The 20,192-nt window shown below is 54.1% G+C and overlaps 1 protein-coding gene across 11 annotated transcripts in view; it reads right to left on the bottom strand.

The window, feature by feature from the left end:
• Positions 1 to 276: 276 nt before the first annotated feature.
• JADE2 (jade family PHD finger 2) overlaps positions 277 to 20,192 on the bottom strand; it is a 52,266-nt gene continuing 32,350 nt past the window's right edge. For all 11 annotated transcript variants that reach the window (XM_041761171.1, XM_041761177.1, XM_041761169.1 and 8 more), the window contains 5 exons: positions 19,635 to 19,751; positions 17,920 to 18,384; positions 8,977 to 9,094; positions 6,240 to 6,368; positions 277 to 5,055 (listed from right to left, as the gene is read on the bottom strand). In XM_041761171.1, coding sequence (XP_041617105.1) covers positions 4,256 to 5,055; positions 6,240 to 6,368; positions 8,977 to 9,094; positions 17,920 to 18,384; positions 19,635 to 19,751 — 1,629 coding nt within the window. In that variant the 3' untranslated portion in view covers positions 277 to 4,255. The remainder of the gene's footprint in view (positions 5,056 to 6,239; positions 6,369 to 8,976; positions 9,095 to 17,919; positions 18,385 to 19,634; positions 19,752 to 20,192) is intronic.

The following is a 20,192-nucleotide window of genomic DNA, read 5'->3' on the forward strand; positions in this document are numbered from 1 at the left end:
AGTCCAGCAGTCTTGCCTGTGATGCTGAATTTCACGTCTTTATCAGCATGTGGCTCCGGGTGCCTCCCTCACCCACTGGGATTCCTTCCTGGTGGATGCTGTCAGTGAGGAGCAAACAAAATACTGCCCTTGAGCACAGCCTCCAGGGCACACTGAGCGCTCACCAGGACCGTCCCTATCAGGGGGCCTTTGGAGGTAGCACTGGGTCCCAATTCGGGAAGCCTGCCACTGGGGAGGAGCCCTCTCCCCTCCGCAACAAAGCCTCACACCAGCCAGCACAGAAAACATTGCTTTATTAACTGCGTTTGCCAACACACGAGGAGTGCAAAGGGCTCCTGGAGCCCCGGGCCCGGCTGGGGGCCGGGGTCTAGAAACCCCCATGAGTGAGCAGGACAGGATGGGGCTGGAACTAGGCGGCAGCGGCCACACAGAATCATGCAGGGCACAGCGGGCACTGGCCACAGCGACGCGGCCGTACATTCTATTGCTCATTAAGGGTCGCGAACGTGGACGATGTACAAAAAGGAGAAATAGGTCTTTGCATTAATGAAAAATACATTTTTTCTCTACAAAGGAATCTTTTCTAATACAAGAAAATAAATATTGCAACATAAGCCAAAAATAATTTAAAATTGCTCTTTTCAATATATTTTCAATATTTCTCTTGTATATTAACAAATGGCACATCACTTTCTTTGAAACAAGGACAGAAGGTGTCTCCTCCTGTGACATTCATATCACTCCCCAACCCCAAGTCGTTTGTGGAGCACAGAGTGTTGTGCGTCTGAGGGACAAGGTGGCAGGAAGTGCCTTAAAGAACAACCAGAGGCAGAATATAAAATACTCCAGACTCCAGCCCTGGCTCTTTGGCCAATGTGGCCAGCTGGGCCAGGGACAAGGGAGGTGGCCTCCCCCAGGGCCTTGCTGCAGGCATCCAGACCCATTCTGCAGAGCTCCAGGCATGGGCAGAAGATGGCTACATTGGCAGTGAGCAAGGAAACGCCAAGTCCAGTTGCTGCCAATGTGTTAGTATTGGGCAGCTGATTCTCTAGAATCTGCCCCAGCAAGCCCCCCAGTATGCCCATACACAACACACAGACATGCATGCACATGGACACAAGGGATGTGCCCTGGCACATGCTCACACACCTAGAGCCCAGCATCCACATCTGGAAACCTCAGTGGCTTCTCTAAGGAAATTGAGACCCTTAAGTTAGAAATGCTCACACACGGTCACAAAGTCAGAGAGCTCATTTAATAAAATAAACCCTTCTACCTTTCTTCTTACTCACTTTAAAATACATTTCTGATCCATAAAAATACTTTCCTTGCACCTTATCCTTTCTTGCTGTGATGAGGGGGAAGGATGAGCTGTGCAGCCAGGACTGAAAATGGGGATGACAGAACGAGGAACAGAGCAGCTTCTCTCTCCCAGAAGAGGGCCAGTGAGTGGGGGCAGGTGTGGTCACGCAGAAGCGGTTTCAGCTTCTGGCCTGCAAAAGGCCTCCTGCCTTCTTCCCTACTTCCAACCTCAATGCCAGGAGGTAGCAAAGCTGTATACATACATGGTGGACACAGACCAGAAAAAGAGTGAAGAGGCCGTAGCTAATGGAGGAAATGAGTGGTGGGGACCAGCATCCTTGTACTCTGTGTAGCCTTGCTGGACATCCTAGAGGTGAACAGCTGCCTGGCAAGAACAGCTTTAGGGCCTAGCTAGGGAGTGAGGGGGCTCCCCACTTCTCTCACCAGCTAGCCAAACAGACCTGGGCCCAGTGTAAGTACATGGCTCCAGAGAGAGTCCAGTCCAAAGCCAAGAGCCAACACAGAAGAGAATCCAGAGGCCAGCTTGGGCAAAGGCCCCCCAAAGAGTGCTGACTGCCCCGTCTGGCCCACCCAGACCAGACCCTCACCAGCCAGGCTACATTCCCTCCCCAGTTCTCTCCACCCCCAGGGAGCCCAGACTCTGCCTCAAGATGCATTAAAGGGTGAGGGGGCAAGTGTGGAGTCTATTGGGCCTGAGCCATTCCTGGCACCCCACCCCTGGCAGTTTGGTTGTTCTTTAAGCTTGTCCCTTTGCTTCCTGCGAGGTCAGACCGGGCAACCCAGCACAAACAAGATTGTGACCCAAAGCATAGGGAAGGAAGGAGGGCTGTTCAAAGGCAGTAAACAGAGAAGAGGGTTGGGCCGCTGGTGCGGACACTGCACTGGCCATTACTACCAAGGAGGCAGGCGGACTAAACTCTACATGGTAGCTTGTGCCATCCCAACGCCCAGAATCCTTGCAGCCCGTCCCGAGTCCATTCCCACTGGACGAATTTGCCCGATCTTCTGAACATAGTCCTATCTTTGCTTCCTGTTTTGCTAAAATTCACATGAAACCGAGTGTCAATGACAATGCCACTGTCGTACCTTGAAAGTTCTGGAGTCGGGGGGTGGGTGGTCAAGCTGCTCCCCATCCCGCTGATTTGAGTGTTGTGTACTGGGGGGGTGGGGGGTGGGAGTGGGGAACCACATGGTAAAAACTTTTGCCATGCTGGTTTTGCGGTCAGTACTCTTCCCCACCCCCCAAGAGTCTCGGAGTTTAGGAAAGCTCACAGTGGGCCCAGCCCAGGATCCGAAATCCAACAGCTGGTTCCCGCTTCCCGATTCCAACAGTTCAGCAGCAGAACGGCATCCTCTTCCAAGAGCTTGGGCTCAGTCTCCTTGGGTGTGTGCAATGAACATGTCTCTACACTTTGTTGCTAAAGAACTCCATTAAAAAAAAAAAAAAAAGTCCAAGTGACAAGTTGTCAGGTCCAGGCTGTGCTGTATTATGGTCAAAATATTCTTTGGCATCCATAGAATGATTCGACTGATTCACTGGACTTTTGCAAGGTTGTTGTTGGAGAAGTTCTGGCTTCCCCAGTGGTGGAAGTGACCCAGGAGTAATTAATAAAAGAAAAAAACCCACGTTTTCACTAAATTCCTTTTTTGTTTGTTCCCTGAGCTATCACCCTGGGGCCACTCCACTGAAACTCTTCAGAGCAACTACCTGGGACCTAGAGGGTGGGACGGAAAAGGTGGGTGGGTGGTGGTGACAGGGAGGGTGTGTGTATGTGTGGTGGGGTGGGGAGGGCACAGCCAGGAGAGGAGTTAAGGGCTCACAGGGACGGAGGAACCAGGATCATCCAGCAAGACTTGAAATAGCCATAGCAGGCCAACACGGCCCATCACAGGCCCCGGGATCCCACTGCTCATTGGAAGGAGGAGTTTCCAAAAGGAAACCGAGGAAGAAGCTCGTCTCATAGCAGGACTGGAAATTTTGAAAAGGCAAATGGTCTGGTCTGGTCAGGTCAGCTGTCTGGGAGTGACCAGACTTCGGCCGAGACTGGCCCCAAAGGAAGGAAGGAAGTTGGAGCTGCAGAGCAATTCTCTAAGTGGGTGAGTCTAAGCCCCACGCCCCTGTCTGGGCACTGGCCCTCCCTTGCAGCCTCCACCGGCAGTGGCGGCTGGCTGTTTGGGAGTCCCCTGAGTAAATGGCACAGCTCAGGAAGGATTCTAGGAACCCTTTCTCAGAGCTGCCGGGCTGGGCACTGGCAGGGCCGGAGCAGCAAGGGAGTGGAGGGTCGCGGGGTGGGCGGGCAGGCCTCGGATGATGCGGGTTGATCAGGAACAGCTGCGGTTCCTCTGGAACCAGCGGGCCCTCTGCGCCCCCCCCCCCGCTCAGTGCTTTCTTATATAAGCTCGTTGTGCTTGTGACAGTGAGTAGACTCTGGCTGGGTATCACTTAGTATACTTCCTTGGGGATCAGTGGAGTGCAGCAGGACCCCCCAGATGGACCCCAGTGGGATTCTGGGGGCAAGGCGGGGCAGGCCCTGGGCCACGAAATAATGCCCAAACGACGGTCTGTCACCCAGTGGCAGCGGGCTGGAGTCCTGAGCACTTCTTCGCCTTGCGTGCATCTAGCCAGGAGCCCAGTGATGCCGCACGGGCCGGGGCCAGGACCGGGACGGGGCGCTACCACGGCAGGGATGGTGCATGGGACCTGCAATGGTCCCTGCGGCCAGAGCCGTGGAAGGAATCCTACTGTCCTAGGCCAGCACAGAGGAAAGACAACAGTGTGGAATTCAAAACTCTCTATATTAAAAATAAAACCACGACAGAGTGGCAGTCTCAAGGGTCTGAGACACTCAGCAGAGATTGGAAATGGCAGTTGTGACTGGGCTGAGGCCTCACGAGAGGACCAGGGCAGGGCCCGGGATGGGGTAGGGGTGACTTAGGAGGCCAGGACCCCCATGCGGACCACCTCCTCAGCCCCTGCTTCCCGGGGGGCCCGCTGCACCCCACTGTCCTCAGCTTCCACATCTGAGTCGCTCATCTCCCCATCAGAGAAGTAGCCATCAGTCTCAGTGTCAAAGTGTAGGCTGACCTTGGGCCTCTCGGCGACAGTGGAGGGCGGTCCTGTCCCAGCATCAGGCCTGGCACCTGGCGATCTCTGGGTTCCCTTGTCGCGGGGCAGCCGGAGCCGGCCCAAGGGCTTGGGGCTCACTGTAGGGCCAGGCACTTGGACATTCGAGTCGGCAGCCATTGGGGCTGTCTCGTCCGGGGTCTCGGGGGCCAGAGGAGGAGGGCTCTCGGGGGTCGCTGGAACAGGACAGTCCCCAGCTGCAGGGCTAGATGGCAGGTGGGAGGGCGTTCGCCGCGTTGGTTTCCGGGCCACTGGCCCTTGCCCTGCCTTGCCTGCCTCCTGGCCCCAGGGTTTCTTGGGAGATTTGTCTGGAGTCGTCCGTGAGCCAGGCCCATCCTGCGGTGGCTTCTTCTTGGCAGGCAGGCGGCTGCGGCCCCGGGCCTTCCTGGCAGGGTCCCCGGGCCGCAGTGAGGGGTCCCGCATGAAGCTCAGCAGTGTCTCCTCGTCTTGCAGCAGCTCCTCCGACAGCAGCCCCGGAGCGGGGTCTTCACGGTGGCCGTTGTTCAGTGACCACTCGCTCATGGCCATGTTCTCTGCTGTGATCTGCACTGACTGAGCTAGCCAACTGTTGAAAAAGGTGCCATCGATGGGGAAGGAGGTGGACAGGCCTGGCCGAGGTGAGAGAGGAGGCAAGTGAGATGCTTACAGGTGTGAGTCCCACCCTCTCTCAGGAAGCCCTCTCAGACTGTCCCCAGGGAGCCACTGGGCCCCTCCCTCCCTCCCTCCCTTCCTCCCTCTGTGACAGACCCAACTGAGACATCCTGATTTGCTGATCCTTCCTGCCAATGACACCAAAGAGGAGGGTTCACACCATATTCCCCTCTCCCCCAGGACAACCCACTCCCAGAACCGGCTTCATGACTGGTGGAGCAGAATGCAAAGTGAACAGGTGTGCAACTTGTTCAAAAATTATTAAGATATTTCAAGGTAATGAGTATGGCACTGAACTGAGCAAGAGAGTTTTGAGGTTGCCTAAGTACACACCCATGAAGCCAGCTCTGCCCACCACCCCATCCTAGGGATGCAGGGGATGGAGGAATGAAGGGAAAGGCCCTTCAGTGCCACCAGGGGGCACTGGGTTTTTATGAGAGCTGCTTCCAAAGCAGAGATGTTAGGTAGGCGTGTCAGGCATCAACAGGGTAGCGAAGTGCTTCTTGGCAGAAATTCCCTCTGGGGTGTCAGGGCCAGAGGTTAATCCTGGGCTTTCCTTTTGCTACTAGTGGTCCCCTTCTTGAGACTGATGACCTGAGGCTTCCCTGCTGGAGGTGAGGTTTGGAAGACTCCACAGTCATCCCTGAGAAGTGCTTTAGGGGAAGCAGGATGGCTGGGAGACAACCCAGAGCTGGGGGCCTAAATGCTGAAGGGAGGGCTTACTGGAGAAATGCCAGCAGGGTGGGAGCAAGATGGAGAATTCTGGCAGATGATGGCTGCGTTCTGCAAGGGCCTAGAAGGTCTACAGGTCCCTTGAGGGCCTCCAGAAAAATCTGGCATCCAGGACTCTGGCTAGAGGAATGTGTGTAAGCTCCTGAGCCCCAGGCTGGGGTCTCCAAGTCTACAAAAAGGGTATTTCTTGGGATGCCAGGCAGGACTCTGAGACCCTACCTGGTTTCCTTTACAGCTAAAAGGTGTGAGCGCCTGGGCACGGAAAGGCCTGGTTAGTTAGCCCTTTGGGCTTCCTACTCTGTGCGACGGAGGTGCCGGTAGACCCCGCTGGTCTTAAGTTGGGAGCTGCCCGTGGAGGGACTCTGTGAAGCTGGCCATGTCTGCCAGGCCAGTGTGGCCACTCACTCACCCAGCTGCCCCAGGACTGAGTCGGGCCCCGCCTTCATTTTCTCTTTCTTCTCGGGGCTGCCCTTTGGGCCCTCGCGGCCTTTCCTTTTCGAGTCGCTCTTCTTGCCCTTTGCTCTCCTCCCAGATCCCTCTGTGCCAGGGAAGACAGAGCAGGAAGGAGGTGGTTACCCCAAGCAGCTCAACCAAAACCACGATCACTGCAGGCCATCCTAGGAGTCCTCTCTCCTGTGCCTCCCCTTTTAGGTCCCCTTGCACTGCCAACAGGCCCCGGGAGCAGAGCCATGGGCACCTGGGATAAGTGGGGCTCCTGTGAGTCAGGGACAGCAGGTGGGGAAGAGAGGAGGCACCGCCTACTGCTGCCCTTGAGTGGCCTGGAGAGGGTGGAGGACACCCTGTAGGACCTGGAATGCAGTCTGATCTACATGGCCTCTAGGTGTTGGGGGGACCCCTTACTGGTGGGTGGGAAGGGTGGTGGAGGTGAGTGGCCAGGACAGGGCCATCAATGCTAGGCTGAGGAGCCAGACTCAAAGATGGACAGAACACTATCTGAGGAGTTGAGAGACATGGGTTCTAGTTTTGCCACAGTGGTCAGTCCCTTGAGCAAATCTCCTGTTCTACTCTTGGGGTCACACAGTAGATGGCCAACTCGAGGTGCACACCTGGCCCCCATATCCCTTTGGCCCATGACCACATAGGTGTAGGGAGGCAGAGAACACTGGAGCAGGGGAGGACATCTGTAGGGAGAGGCCCAGCTGCCAGAAATCTAGCTTTTCAGCCAGAAGCTGGCGTGCTTCCCAGATAAAGGTTTACAAGGAGGTTGAGAGAAATGGGATCTCCTCAGCTCTGCAGCTAATCCCCTGTGCAACCTCAGGCCGAGTCTCAGAAGCCTCATCTCTGACACGGGACCAGTGCCTACATACTTTGGAGGGAGACTAGAATTCTAAGATTCCCCCACTGTCCTCAGGAAAGTCTGAGTTCTCTGAGGCCACAAGACCTTGTATGTTTGACCCCATCAACCCCCCAAACCTTACCTGAGACAATGTCCTTTGGCCCCCGTTGCTGTGATACCAGCCTCCTTCCAGTTTCTCTAAAAAGACAGGCTCTAGCTTCTACAATTTCAGATCGTCCTGCCCTCTACTACCTGGTTCAGCTCATGGCATAAATATCACTGCCCTGGGAAGCCTTCTCCAGTTGTCTGGCCGGTCCTCAACAATATGCTCGTAGCCATGTCCCATCCCGGGGGCCAAGTGTCCTAACACCGAGGGCATCGACTTCAGGCAGAGGCAAACCAGTTTTCACTCCAAATGACCTGCCCTGAACAAAGGGCTACCTGTAGCTGCCACTCAGGTCTAGGAGCTACAAACATTCCCAGACTCAATACGGGGGTAGAGATCCGGCTCTTGACCATGCTTCCCGAGGGTACTATGTGCCCTGCCACTTTCTGTCGCCCTGATTGTGGGCAGCTCTCCTTCTGTAGCTGGATGCGTGGCCACAGTGAGGTCCCAGGAAGCCTGACCTGTTGCTCCAAAATCACCACTGCAGCCCCTAGGGTACCACCTGCCTTTATTTTCCCAGATGGTGAGCTCTACAAGGACCGGAGCTCTATCCATTCAGCCCATGGCAATGTGCCCTGCAGCAGGGCCTGGCATGCCGTCTACACTCAGGTCATGCTCACTAAAAAAATCACCAGGTAAGAGGGAGTCTGCATAACCGTGGCGGCCAGGAAGCTGCCAGTCCTGGGGATGCATGGTAAACTCTGCCTTCTGTGTGGACATGATCCGCTCTGAACCAACACCTGTATTTGGCAGTGCTGGTTTCTTAGGCCAGAGTGAGTAGTGATCCCAAAGTGCACACGAGGTAGCTTGGCTTGGGCCAAAGTGGGGTGGCATCAGGTCCTCAGGCATTCGTTCTGGGGTTGGTCCAGCAGCTCTGGTTCCTCTCCACTCCGGGCCCAGCCTGACCCAGAGGCTGAACTGGCCATGGCAGCTCCTGACTTATCATCTCTCTCCATCCAGCTACATGTACTTCAATATCAGAGCACCATTTTTTGAGTTAAGTGATGCCCTTTTCACATGTAAACACTCTGGGAAGGGCCCTGTGTCTGGTATTATCCACACAACTAATAGATAACAGCAATGCTGAAGCTTCTTTGGCCTTTGATTTACAGATCTCTTCAGTGTTTGTGACAACAGGAGTTTAAGACAAAAATAAACAAAAAAAATCCCTGTTCGTACAACATCTAAATTATATGAGATGAGGTCAGAGATAAAGAACACATAGGTCCTCTTCCATCTCTGGGGCAGCTGCCCGATTCAGGATCAACATGGAGGCACAGTTCAGGGAAGCTCACCACTTCCGGTCCTTCCTGTCCCAAGAGCAGCCTAGAGCCACACCGTTCACATGCATCTACTCCTGAACCACTATGGCCCTGGAACCACCCAGGTGTCCCTAGTGGACCAGAAAGGCCCATTAGGACAGACTGATGCCCACAGTCCCATGTCTGGCTCCTTGTCACCAACACACACCCAGGACCCTGGGAAGTCCCATCTTGGTTGGCCTATTAGTTGGTTATGAAGGGTCCCTGGATGGGCCAGGGGCCCCTGGCTTCATATGTGTGCCCCCACCAGGCCCTGAAGACAGCCCTCCCCTCCACCGCCCGCCCGCCCCCGCTTGGGACACAGCCCCTTGAGAGTGTGTGCACTGAGCAGGGGCTGGTGGTGGGCAGGGAAGGTGCCTACCTCGACACAGGTCCTGTTCAATCAGCTTCATCTGCAGGTGGAATATCTGCTCCTGGAGTTTGCAGATGGCATGTTTTGTTCTCTCACGCCGTGTCACCATGTAGCACAGATTTCTCACCTGAGGAGATAGGAGAGAAACTTCCCACTTTACTCACAGGGCAGCTACCTTTGACCTCCCAACTTTGGGGGGCTACCACTGTTTAACCCACCTGGGATGTTTGGGAATCAATTCCTAAGCCCTGAGTGTGTCCTCAGCCCTGAGTCACCGTTTTCTGGTCCAAAACACAGGCTAAGCATAGCCTTGACCCTGTGGCACCCACAGAGACAGAGCAGGCAGGGCAAAGTGTCTAGTGAGCTCAGGCTGGTGACCCCACCTGCCTCTCCTCTTGGCCTTAACTTCCCGGCCCAGTCTGCCATGCTGCCCTCTTCAAGGCCCTTCCAATGTGGCTGTGCCCTCCGCTATACACACAGCGCCCCAAGGCTCGCGGGGGCCTGGCAAGGTCACCAAGTCCATCCTTCTGCCCTCTGTCCGAGGCCTTTTCCATCAAAGATATTCCATAGCCATAAGCACTATGGCAAACCCAATTCCTGTTCCGAGACACAAATGGCCATGCTACACAAAGCAGAAGAGATTCTGACCCACCTGGGTCCTGCTGAGGCCGACCCATGTCCACCCGCTGCAGTAGGACCCGAGCCAAGCCCACACCTGCTCTGGCCAAGACAGAAGTCCTTAAGGGGAAGGGCAGGGGGTTCTCCGACTCCCTAGGAAGAGTAGTATCTAGTGCCTGGGAGACCAGTTTGCTTAGCTCATGGGACACAGACCCACTCTGCAGCTGTTCAGGAAGCACTTGTAGCCTGGGGCATGCTGCTCCCCGTCCACCTGGCACCCTGCCCCAGTGTGCCATCCCCTCACTGCTGCTCTCAGAATATATCACACTGCTGGAGCTAAGACCAGGCCCCCTCCCTCAAGACATTTCCTTGGTCTGGCATCATCATCAGCTCAGGTTGGAGTCTCCAAAGCTGAGACAGCTGGCCAGAAGCTGTGAGCCGGAATTCTGGGTCCCACCAGGTTAGTACCTCTGTCTGTGGCTGGGTTCCATCTTCAAAGCTGAGTTCAGGCTTCACGTCCTTAAGCTACCTAGGGGAGACCTGTGGGTTCTAGAGCCCCTGCCTATCAACATGACCTCCATTTCTCCAGGCCTGGGGGGCAGCTGTGATTATATCTTTCTGCAGACACGGGCATCCTTCCCTTCCTTCCTGAACCTAGTAGTGAAAGAAATCTCAGAACACTGGCTCAGCAGCACTCTACACTGCTGTCTGCACCCAGCTTACACCAAAGACACAGGCCATCCGAGACCCTACCCAGGGGCAGCAACCTGGCCCAGCCTAGGGGTCTTTGCTTCCTTTCAAATCCTGGATGTCCTCAGGACCTCCTCGTAGCCACACATCCCTAAGTACAAGCTGTGGCTCTGGGAACTCATGTGGTGTTGGGCCTTGGGCTCAGTAGTGGGCAATACAGTCGGGGAGGTCCTTTTCTCCTGAGGGCTTCCTACCTAGCAGGGCAGAGAGATGTAGAGCAAGTACTGACAGGACCAGGCAGCCCTGACCCAGACTTGAGGGTGGTGAGAAGGCTTCCTGGAGAAGGGGCAGCCAGGCTGAGTGGGAGCTGATCACACAGAGGGGCACAGGCTGGGGATGAGGATTCAGAATAAGGCCAGGCAGGGGAATCTGGGAGGGACTTTGCTGGGGGCAGGGTGGGGTGTACGTGCTGAGACCCTGGAGTCACCCTCAGGACCCAGGTCCTCCTCACTCGCCCCCAGAGCCAGCCTACCCGAGTCCCATCAGTCCCTGGTGAATGGAACTCATTCCCATCAGCTCCCTCCACTGCCTAGTCCCCTGCATCTGCCCGCCCCACCGGAGAGGCAGGCATTCTGACCCCGCTGTGATCCCCAACCATCATCTTGAAATGTAAATCCTCTTCCCTCAACACCTCTGCTGGTTTTCCTACTGGACTAAACAGTGCCCCCTACCAAATTTCAGGTCTGTCTGGAACCTCAGATATAATCAGTTAAGATAAGGTCTTACCGGGTATGAATGAGCCCTAAATCCAATGACTGGTATCACTATAAAAGGCCATGTAAAGACATATAGGAGCCATGTGATGATGGAGGCAGAGATGGAATCAGGAGTCTATGAATCAAGAAATGTTAAGGGTTGCCAGCAATCAGAAGCTAGGAGAGAGGCCTGGAAGCCATCAGATCCTCCCTCAGAGGCTCTAGACAGAATCAACCTTGCCGACACCTTGATCCTAGGCTTCTGGCCTCTAGAACTGTAAGAAAATGCACTTCTGCTGTATATAAGTCTTTGAATTTGTAATGCTTTGTTACAGAAGGCCTAGGAAACTAACATAGCTTCCTTCCTATCACACTTAAAAAAAGAAATCAGAGCCCAGTTCAAAGCCTTGCCCAATATGGCCTCCCACTGGCACCTCTCAGCCCATGTCCCATGGCCTTCTAGGCTCCAGCTACACTGCCCTCCAGTCTCATCCTTTTTGTGTTTAACCTATTTCTGCCTCAGGGCCTTGGTATATAGTCAAGGTTCTTCCCAAGGCTGGACTTAGTCCTTGGTTCAAACATTACCTTGTAAAAGGGCTTCCCTGTCTACTGTATCCAACCAGCCCAACATTATTCTCCTGTATCCTGGTCTGTTTCCTTCCTGGCAGCCATGTGGCCTGGTGTGCATGGAGACAGTGGGGGTGAAGACAGATGGAATCTTTGGAGGCCTCAAAACAAACCAGTCAACGTGTCCAGCCTAAAAACAGATCAGTCAAGGTCTGGCTTTTAAAAATTTCCCAGGGATCCCTGGGTGGCGCAGTGGTTTGGCGCCTGCCTTTGGCCCAGGGCGCGATCCTAGAGACCCGGGATCGAATCCCACGTCAGGCTCCCGGTGCATGGAGCCTGCTTCTCCCTCTGCCTATGTCTCTGCCTCTCTCTCTGTGTGTGACTATCATAAATAAATAAAAAAAATTAAAAAAAATATTTGAAAAAACTTCTTAAAAAAAAAAATAAAAAAATAAAAAATAAAAATTTCCCAGGGATGCCTGGGTGGCTCACCAGTTGGGCGCCTGCCTTCGGCTCGGGTCATGATCCTTGGATCCAGGATCAAGTCCCACATTGGTCTCCCTGTGAGGAGTCTGCTTCTCCCTCTGCCTGTGTCTGCCTCTCTCTCTCAGTCTGTGTCTCTCATGAATAAATAAATAAATCTTAAAAAAAATAAAATAAAAATTTTCCAAACATGCTATCCTCAAACTTACTCTTAACACTAATCTCTAAAGATAGGATGAGGCTCACAGTTGTAGATGTCCCTCTCAAAGATAATCACTTCCTATTAAAATCCAAAATCATCTGAAACTTTACAAAAAATTTTCTTAAGGCAAACCCAGCTGGATTACTGGCATTGAGATCCCTTGCGTGGCTGGTTAAAAACACAGTGGGGTGTCTGGGTGGCTCAGCTAGTTAAGTATCTGACTCTTGATCTCAGTTCAGGTGTTGGCCTCAGGGTTGTGAGTTCAAGCCTTACATTGGGCTCCATACTGGATGTGGGGCCTACTTACAAACAAAAACCCACAGAGATTCCCAGGCTTGGGGGAATAGTCAAGTCTCTAGGGGCTGAATCCTCAAATGTACGTTTTATATAGCACTGCATACATGGATATATATCCATATCTATACAGATATTTTTTTAAAGTTTTTATTTTTAAGTGACCTCCACACCCAACATGGGGCTCCAACTTACAACCCCGAGGTCAAGAATTGCAAGCTCTACTGACTGAGCCAGCCAAGTACCCCTCTACTGGTATGCTCTTTGATCCTGTTAGAAATTCTGATTATGTCTGTTTCATAATATGCAGTGATAGATGAATGAGACATGAAAAATACAATATAGTGCAGGTAAGTGCTCAATTTTTTCCCTTGTAAGGTACATGACACAATCAGTAGTGTCTGGAGGCTCTTGCTATGGAAGATAGGAATGGTTCTTTCTGTGAGAATCCCAACAATGCCAACATACTGTGGTTGATACACTGGCCACGATGTGACCCCCCTTGTTCCCATCTCACCCTGGAATCATCCACAATTCTCTGATTTCTCTCAAGACCGTTGGTTAATAGAGTTACATGTTACTGAATGTTGTAGAATTCCTCTTCTGTGATGGCTTGTGGACACTTAGTACTGATACCACCTTAGAAAGCTTTCCCAGGCTATCAGGTTCCTGACACTGTCATTATTGTTTTTTCTGATTATAAACATAAAAAGTTCTCTTAAAAAAAAATCAGAGTGAAAGAATGAATCAAGTAACAAAGTTGCCTCAAACTAGGGATCGGTCATGAAAGCAGGTTTTATATTTTGATGAAGTTGCTTTGGTATAAGTAAATTTTAGAGTGAACTTGAATGTGGGTGAGGAGAGGGGAGGAGAGCAAGGAGGGCTCCTGGCCAGTTATCTTAGGCTAGACTGCCTGGTGTTGAGGCATTTGTGGAGACCAGGGAGCCTGTGGGGGGAGCAGGCCTGGGCCTGTGGTTGTGTTGGGCATGAGATGCTGGAAGTCAGAAGGGAAGTGTGGGCTGGACCAGCCTCCTGATACGGAGCAGAGCTGTGGAGCAGACCACTGAGAGGTCAGCCCAAGTGTGGTGAACTGACAATCACGAGGGCCAAGGAATATTCACAGAGGGAGCAGGAGAGCTGGGGTATTAAGGGAGGATGTGTGGTCTGAGTGTCCACAAGAAACGTATTTTAAGACCGAACGCATGTCTGAGGGTGGCCACCACTGCTGAGAAGGCCAGAGGATGAAGATGGAGAAGTGGCCACCAGATGTAGGGAGATGGAGGCTGTTGGTAACCCTGGCAGATAGTCCTGGAACAAGGTGGTGGCAGGAGCCTGGCCAGAGCAGGAAGAAGCAAGGAAGAGTGAGCAGTGGCAGAGGAAAGGAGAGCTGGGGATGGGGTTGGGAGAGCGCCATGACTGGAAGGACACAGGGAGGGAGGATGTGCTTTTGGAGATGGGAGAAAGTGAAACAGAGTCAAATCCTGGAGACTGAGCGGGACAATTCCCATGCGGCACAGTGTGTTCTGGGGGCAGTGGGACGGGAGAAAGGGCAGAGAACCGATAGAGATGCTCGACAGGCTTGACAGGCTTGACAGGCTTGACGGCCCAGAAGTTGGAGGGATCTGGTCCGAGGAATAGGAAGCGAAGTTGAGGGCTAAGGAGGGGGAGCCCTGAGCGAGGGGAAGCAGGGGTGCAGACAGGGATTAGGCTGGGGAGCCCCAGACATCCCAGAACAAGGCCGGCTGACAGGAATCTCGGTGGGGCTGGCCCGCCCAGGACCACGGGATTGCTACCAGGGGAGGCTCGCCAGGTATGTGGCCCTCACATAGGCACAAGCACAGCCACATGTGCAGGGAGCCTGCGGGAGGGAGGAGGAGGGAGACAGGAGGCCGTGGGGGAGGAGGGGCACTTGAGATTGCAGGTGACTGACAAAGCAGCAGGGGAAGTGGGGCCAGGTTTCAGTGGGGGTGGAGGCCCTAATGGGTGGGCAGCAACCTAGAGATGGGAGACACAGGGGTTGAGGGGGCCATAGCTCTGGAGGCCAAGGCTACTGGGGATGAGGCTGGCTTCGGTGGGAGGCCAATTCAGGCACTGAAGACAGAGGATACAGGGTATGGCCAACCTGACAAGGAAGCAGGTGGGTGGCAAGTGTGTGGGAGGACAGAGTCTGCTCCATGGGACTATCTGACACATGGCCTAGGGGAGATCCACAGGTCTATCTTCAGGGAGAGGGCTGTATTTCTGAGCGCTGCCCCCACCCTCTCAAGCCAGGTCATGCTCCCGAGTAAACTCATGGTAACCAGACCCAGAGCCTTGGGCACCAAGCCCTGCGCAAGCCCAACTGCCAGCACGGTTGCTAGGGGACACCAGTTGGCATTGACAGGCTGCTCATCAGAGCTGCAATTTTTGTGTCAGCTGCGAATAACTCTGGGAGCCAGCAGTGGCCATACCTTCCTGAGCTGCCTGCCGGGGCCAAGGTTTGCGGCTGAAATTTTAGGAAATAGCATCTTCTAAGCTGACCATAAAATGGGACTTCATGCTGAAGTGGCAGCAGTGTGGTCCTGGCTTCTGCTTCTCTCAGCAAAAACCCTGCTGGGCCTTGGGGGATGGGGGATGACGACACAGGGATGGGGAGGATGCCCTGTGATTGATTCATTCCCAGGTCCTAGCACGGGCCTGCGCTCCTGATCCTCCCTGGAGCCCGTATCCAGGCAGCACCAGACAACAATAACCATGGCTAACAGCAGAGGTCACTGTGCTTCCACCTCCACGGGGACTCCAAGGTCAGCTACCTCATTACTCCCATTTAACAGAAAGGAAACTGAAACTCAAGAGGAGTGAGAAGTGAAACTCAGAAGGCATTGCACTGAGGAGCATTAGAACTGGATGCAAACCCAGGCCGCCCAAGGCTTCAGTCTCAACTCCAACCCTGCCTCCCTGATGGATTCAGCCCAAGCTGGCCTAGTGCCCAGTGAGAGGCTGGATCCTCTCGGTCACTGGCACTGGGCCATGGCCGGGCCACCAGCAGTCATGGGTCGTTGCAGAAAGCCTCCCCTGTGGCAGAGCTCTCAGCCCTGCTCGCTCACACAAGCCACCAACGCGTGGCTGTGAAAGGCCCTGAGGATAGACTCGCAGGGGGGCAAGCTGGCACGCATGGTACTCTAACTTTCCTCTCCTCCGCCTGCCAGGACTGCGCGCTCCCTCGCCTTGCTCTCAGCTGGTGCCTGCCAGTCCAGCTCGGGGGCTGCTGGAGAAGCAGCATGCTGACAGGGCCCTCCAACGCCCTGGAAAGTTGGCCCTGCCTCCTCTTCCTGGAGGAAAAGTAGGCTGGTTCACACCTGACTTTGGAGGGCTCTGTCCCTCTACTGGAGAAATCTGCATGGCAGCTCTGGTTGCCTGGGAACCTGCGGCATCTTAGCCCTTGACCTTGGTCCCTGGCCACACCTGTACCAGCTGACAATGAGGTAGAGAGGTTGTGAGGCTGATAAGGGGATGCTTTTGCACAGGAAATGTACAGAATAGGAGGTTAAGGGGACGCCTGGGTGGCTCAGTGGTTGAGCGTCTGCCTTTGGCTCAGGGTGTGATCACGGAGTCGCGGGATTGAGTCCCACAGTGGGCTCCCTGCATGGAGCCTGCTTCTCCCTTTGCCTGTGTCTCTGCCTCTTTCTCTGTGGTCTCTTGTGAAAAATAAATCAAATCTTAAAAAAAAAAAAGAATAGGAGGTTAGGCCAACAACTATCCTGATGACAAACCCTGCCTCCCCATTCAGGTCCAAATTCAAGTCAAACTCTAGAAAACACACATTCCTCTTAGGTTTCCTGTCATTCATCTTCTGAAGCCCTAGTATTCTCATCAGCTCATTAGGGCCAGGAGGAGCTACTCTGTCTATTTTCCTAGGATGATGATTAAATAAGTCACCCTGTACCCTGGCCTCCCAACACTGCCTAGCCAGCGCCAGACCATGTGCCGACCAGCAGAGATCCCTGGGAGATCTGACCTGAGGGGTCACTTGGGAAATAGCAGGAGTAAAAGCAGGGTGTTTGTGCTGGAGACATGGAGAGTACAGACTCAGGGGTGGCCTGAGGACAACTCTGGTAGCAGCTCTCGTCACTGAAAGTACTCCATGTCCTCATGTACCTGATGCCACTGCCACGAGACAGGACGCTGGGCTGCCCAGGAAGTGGTGGCTGCAATGTAGACGGCCTTGCCCTCTGGCCTGGCTGGAGCAAGGGGCATCTGCTGTCCCCACTCTCCACCTTCCCCTTTTGACCCTGCTGGCAGGCAGTAAGCTCCCTCCCAGGCCAGTGGGGTTGTTTTCCCTTGACCAGGTCTCAGGGGAGAGGAGTAGGCTAAAGGAGATCGGGCAAGCCAGGTCCAGTTTCAGCGCCTCCACCTCACGTTCCCCCCAACATAGCACAACACCTGCCCAACTGTTCTACCCATTTTACAGACTTGCCAACAGAAATGGCCCTAAAATAGGCAGCTGTCTCCAGCCACATAGAGGCCCCTCTACGTTTCCACTCAGGGCTATTTCCTAATAAGGCCCGGGGGAAGGGGAGGCACATGTGCCTGTGCCATGTGTGGAAGACACTGTGACATGACCCCATGTGCTCTGGAACTCTAGAACTGAATGTCCCAAAGAGGAGAGGCCAGAACAGCACTCAGCTCCCTGAACTACCACCTTGGACCAAGCCAAGACCTTCTGTTTCCTAGCACCTAGTCTTGAGGGGATGGGGCCATTGGGCCAACCCACCCACTGCAGGCCCCCTGATTCCCTCTCCAGGGGGAATGTTTGGAAGTTGCAGCTACAGAGGGACAGTCCCTACTTAAAACATTCAGCAGTTTCCACATACATTCTGGCCCACCCACTGAGCTCCATCCTTCTACTCCATACAGGCCACTGTGTCTCTGGCCTACCCGTATGCCCTCACGCCCTATGTTAACACCTGTCTTTCCTGCCCTGGTCTAGCACATGTGTTGGGAACACGCACGGCCCAGAGAGGCCACAGACAGGGACAGAGGGCAGTAGACGCTGGAAGTCTGGGTTGTGCCCCAGCTCTGATGCCCTATAGCCTCAGGACCCTAGCAGGACCCCCACCCTTCAGGCCTAACAAAAGCACTGGGACTAAGAGGGGCTCAGAGACTCAAGGGCTAGATGCTTCCCTATTGTAGCCCCCACGCTGTCAGAGAACTGTAGGCTCACGGCCCCTTCCTTGGCCAGAGCATATCATCTGAGTCCTGGAGAGCCATGGCTGCTAGGGGACAGTGTGCGTGGGACAGAAAGGCCTCCCAGGATGCCCACCAGGCAAGGCCTGCAGACGAGACGACAGTAAGGGCACTCACCCTCTCCAAGTCCTGCCGCAGGTGTGTGAAGAGCTTGAGGCGGCGGTACAGGACGTCCTGCTCCTGCTGGGCCAGGTTGTCCACCTCGTCGGTCTTGGGGGTGAGCAGAGGCTGGTTGGCGTTGGCTTTCCTCTTCAGCTTCCAGTACTGGTAGATGAAGTCGACCAGCGCCTCAGCCAGCTCCAGCCGCTCAGCCACCTCGGCTGGCTCCACCAGCTCGTAGAAGTCTTCCTCCAGCTGCTGCAGCCGCTGCTTGCGCACGGTCACTTTCTCCAGGTCCTCGCTGGCTGGGCTGGGCTCCACGGGGTCGGAGGTAGGCTCACCCCGAGGGCCCCCATCACTGTGCTCCTGGCAGAACGATTTGAACTTGACCTCGTCGTTGTCTGCTAATATAGTCCGCATTTCCAGGCCGTGGTCAAAGGCGCATGTGACGTGGAATGCTGTGACACAGGAAGGCATGGAACACTGGAGGGAGAGGAGGGGAAGTGTCAGGCATGAAGGGAGCCCTGCTAGGAGCGAAGAGGATGTGGGACATCCCCCAGGGTTCCACCGAGAATCCAGGATGCTGGCGAGACCCGACATAAAATGGCATGGACCCCCAACATCCTGTGGGTATGGAAGCTCTTGCAAGTTGAAGGGGAACTGGGGGAGCCTGAAAGGAAATGAGGTTCAGCACCATATATATCCCAGGAAAATGAAGTCAGGTGTTTGACAACCGTTGGGAATAAGCTGCATTACTGTGTGGGCAAAATCACTTTGGAACAAGAGGCATCAAAAGAAAGAGGATGGTGATGGGTCACTGCCTCCTTTCTGCAAGACGATCTAAGATGGGGAGTCATGCACCTCCTTTGTCCTCTGGGAAGACATGGGCCCCTTCCTTCTCTTGCCCAGGCAGCTGGGGCCAACTCAGGACCTGCTCCTCCCTCCCAGCCTTGGATGATGGCTATGGGCAGTTGATAAATGTTTCAGCAATACCCCACCCAACTATTAATAAACGTTTATGCTGCACTCACATTTGAAAGTCTTAAAAATGGGTGGAGGCACATCTAGTGTTTGCAATGACAACTGTTGCTAGAAAAATGAGGAAGACAAAGAATGAACCCCTACTTTTCAACCCAAAGACCAGCAGCATCACATCATCTGGGAACTTGCTGGAGGATCAAATTCCCAGCCCATTCCAGGTCTACTGAATCAGGCCTTCTGAGGATAGGCCCAGCAATCTGTTTTAACAAGCCCTCCAGGTAATACTGACGCACACCAGAATTTGGGAACCACTGCCATGGAAAGACTGGTGCAGCCCTGCCCTGTACAGGGAAAGCCTGTTAGCTCATCTGCAGGAAAAGTGTTTCCTATTCCTCCCACATGTTAAGTCTGAGATTAGAAGTGAGGTCAACATATTTAGTAATCCCAAAGATAGTTGCTCTTGGGGAAAGCCAGGGTCTTGAGTACTACAACAGTGTGGTGAGCTTTTGCTCCCAGGGCCTATGCCCCATGCCTCGAGAAGTGGTGATGGAGGAAGGCCCCTCAGGTGGGGTTCTGGGTCTGGCTCTGGTCTCAGGCCTCCATGGCCCATCTATGGTTCTGTCTGTAGCACCATGAGGACAAGGGGAGGGTGGCGGCAGCTGCCCATTTTCCGGAACGTTCACGATGTGCCCCTCTACACAGTTGACCTCAGCATGAGTTCCCGGGCAGGTGCGGGGTGAAGGACCTTGTACCTGGATGCAGGTGCCTGTGCACTCCTTACAGAGGTTGCAGGACAGAGCCCAGCGGCTGGCTGGGATATGCGAGATCTTGGTGATGGGCTCCATCTTCTCGGGGCACCCAATGCTGACCTGGGCAGGAGACAGGGAGCTGCATCAGGCCTCTTGTCTGCTGAAACCAGGCAGTGGGCACACAGGCCAGGGGGAGAGCCCCTGAATCCCAAGACCTTCCTAACTCCAAAGCTGACCACTAAGAGAGTGTGCTAGTGTTGGCTCACCTGTGACAAGTCTTAAATTGTTTGTGACTGTGTATGAGAGCGCACATCAGTCTGTGTAACTAACTGTGTGTGCGCGCCTGTGGTGGGGTGGGCCTCAAGGCAGAGAGGCTCCAGAGTGTGTTTGTGCATGCAGACATGCACACACGCACACACGTTAGTACACACAGCATCCCGGTGTCTTCTGTACCTCACCCCTTTGTTAACAGCACCTTCAGAATTCTTATCAGAACATTACTTATATAGTTCATATTTCTGGGGAGCAAGTAAAGACTCCAAGGCAGCACCTCTTCTTGGG

This window comes from Vulpes lagopus, chromosome 7 (assembly GCF_018345385.1).
Source record: "Vulpes lagopus strain Blue_001 chromosome 7, ASM1834538v1, whole genome shotgun sequence".
Classification (NCBI taxonomy): Eukaryota; Metazoa; Chordata; class Mammalia; order Carnivora; family Canidae; genus Vulpes; species Vulpes lagopus.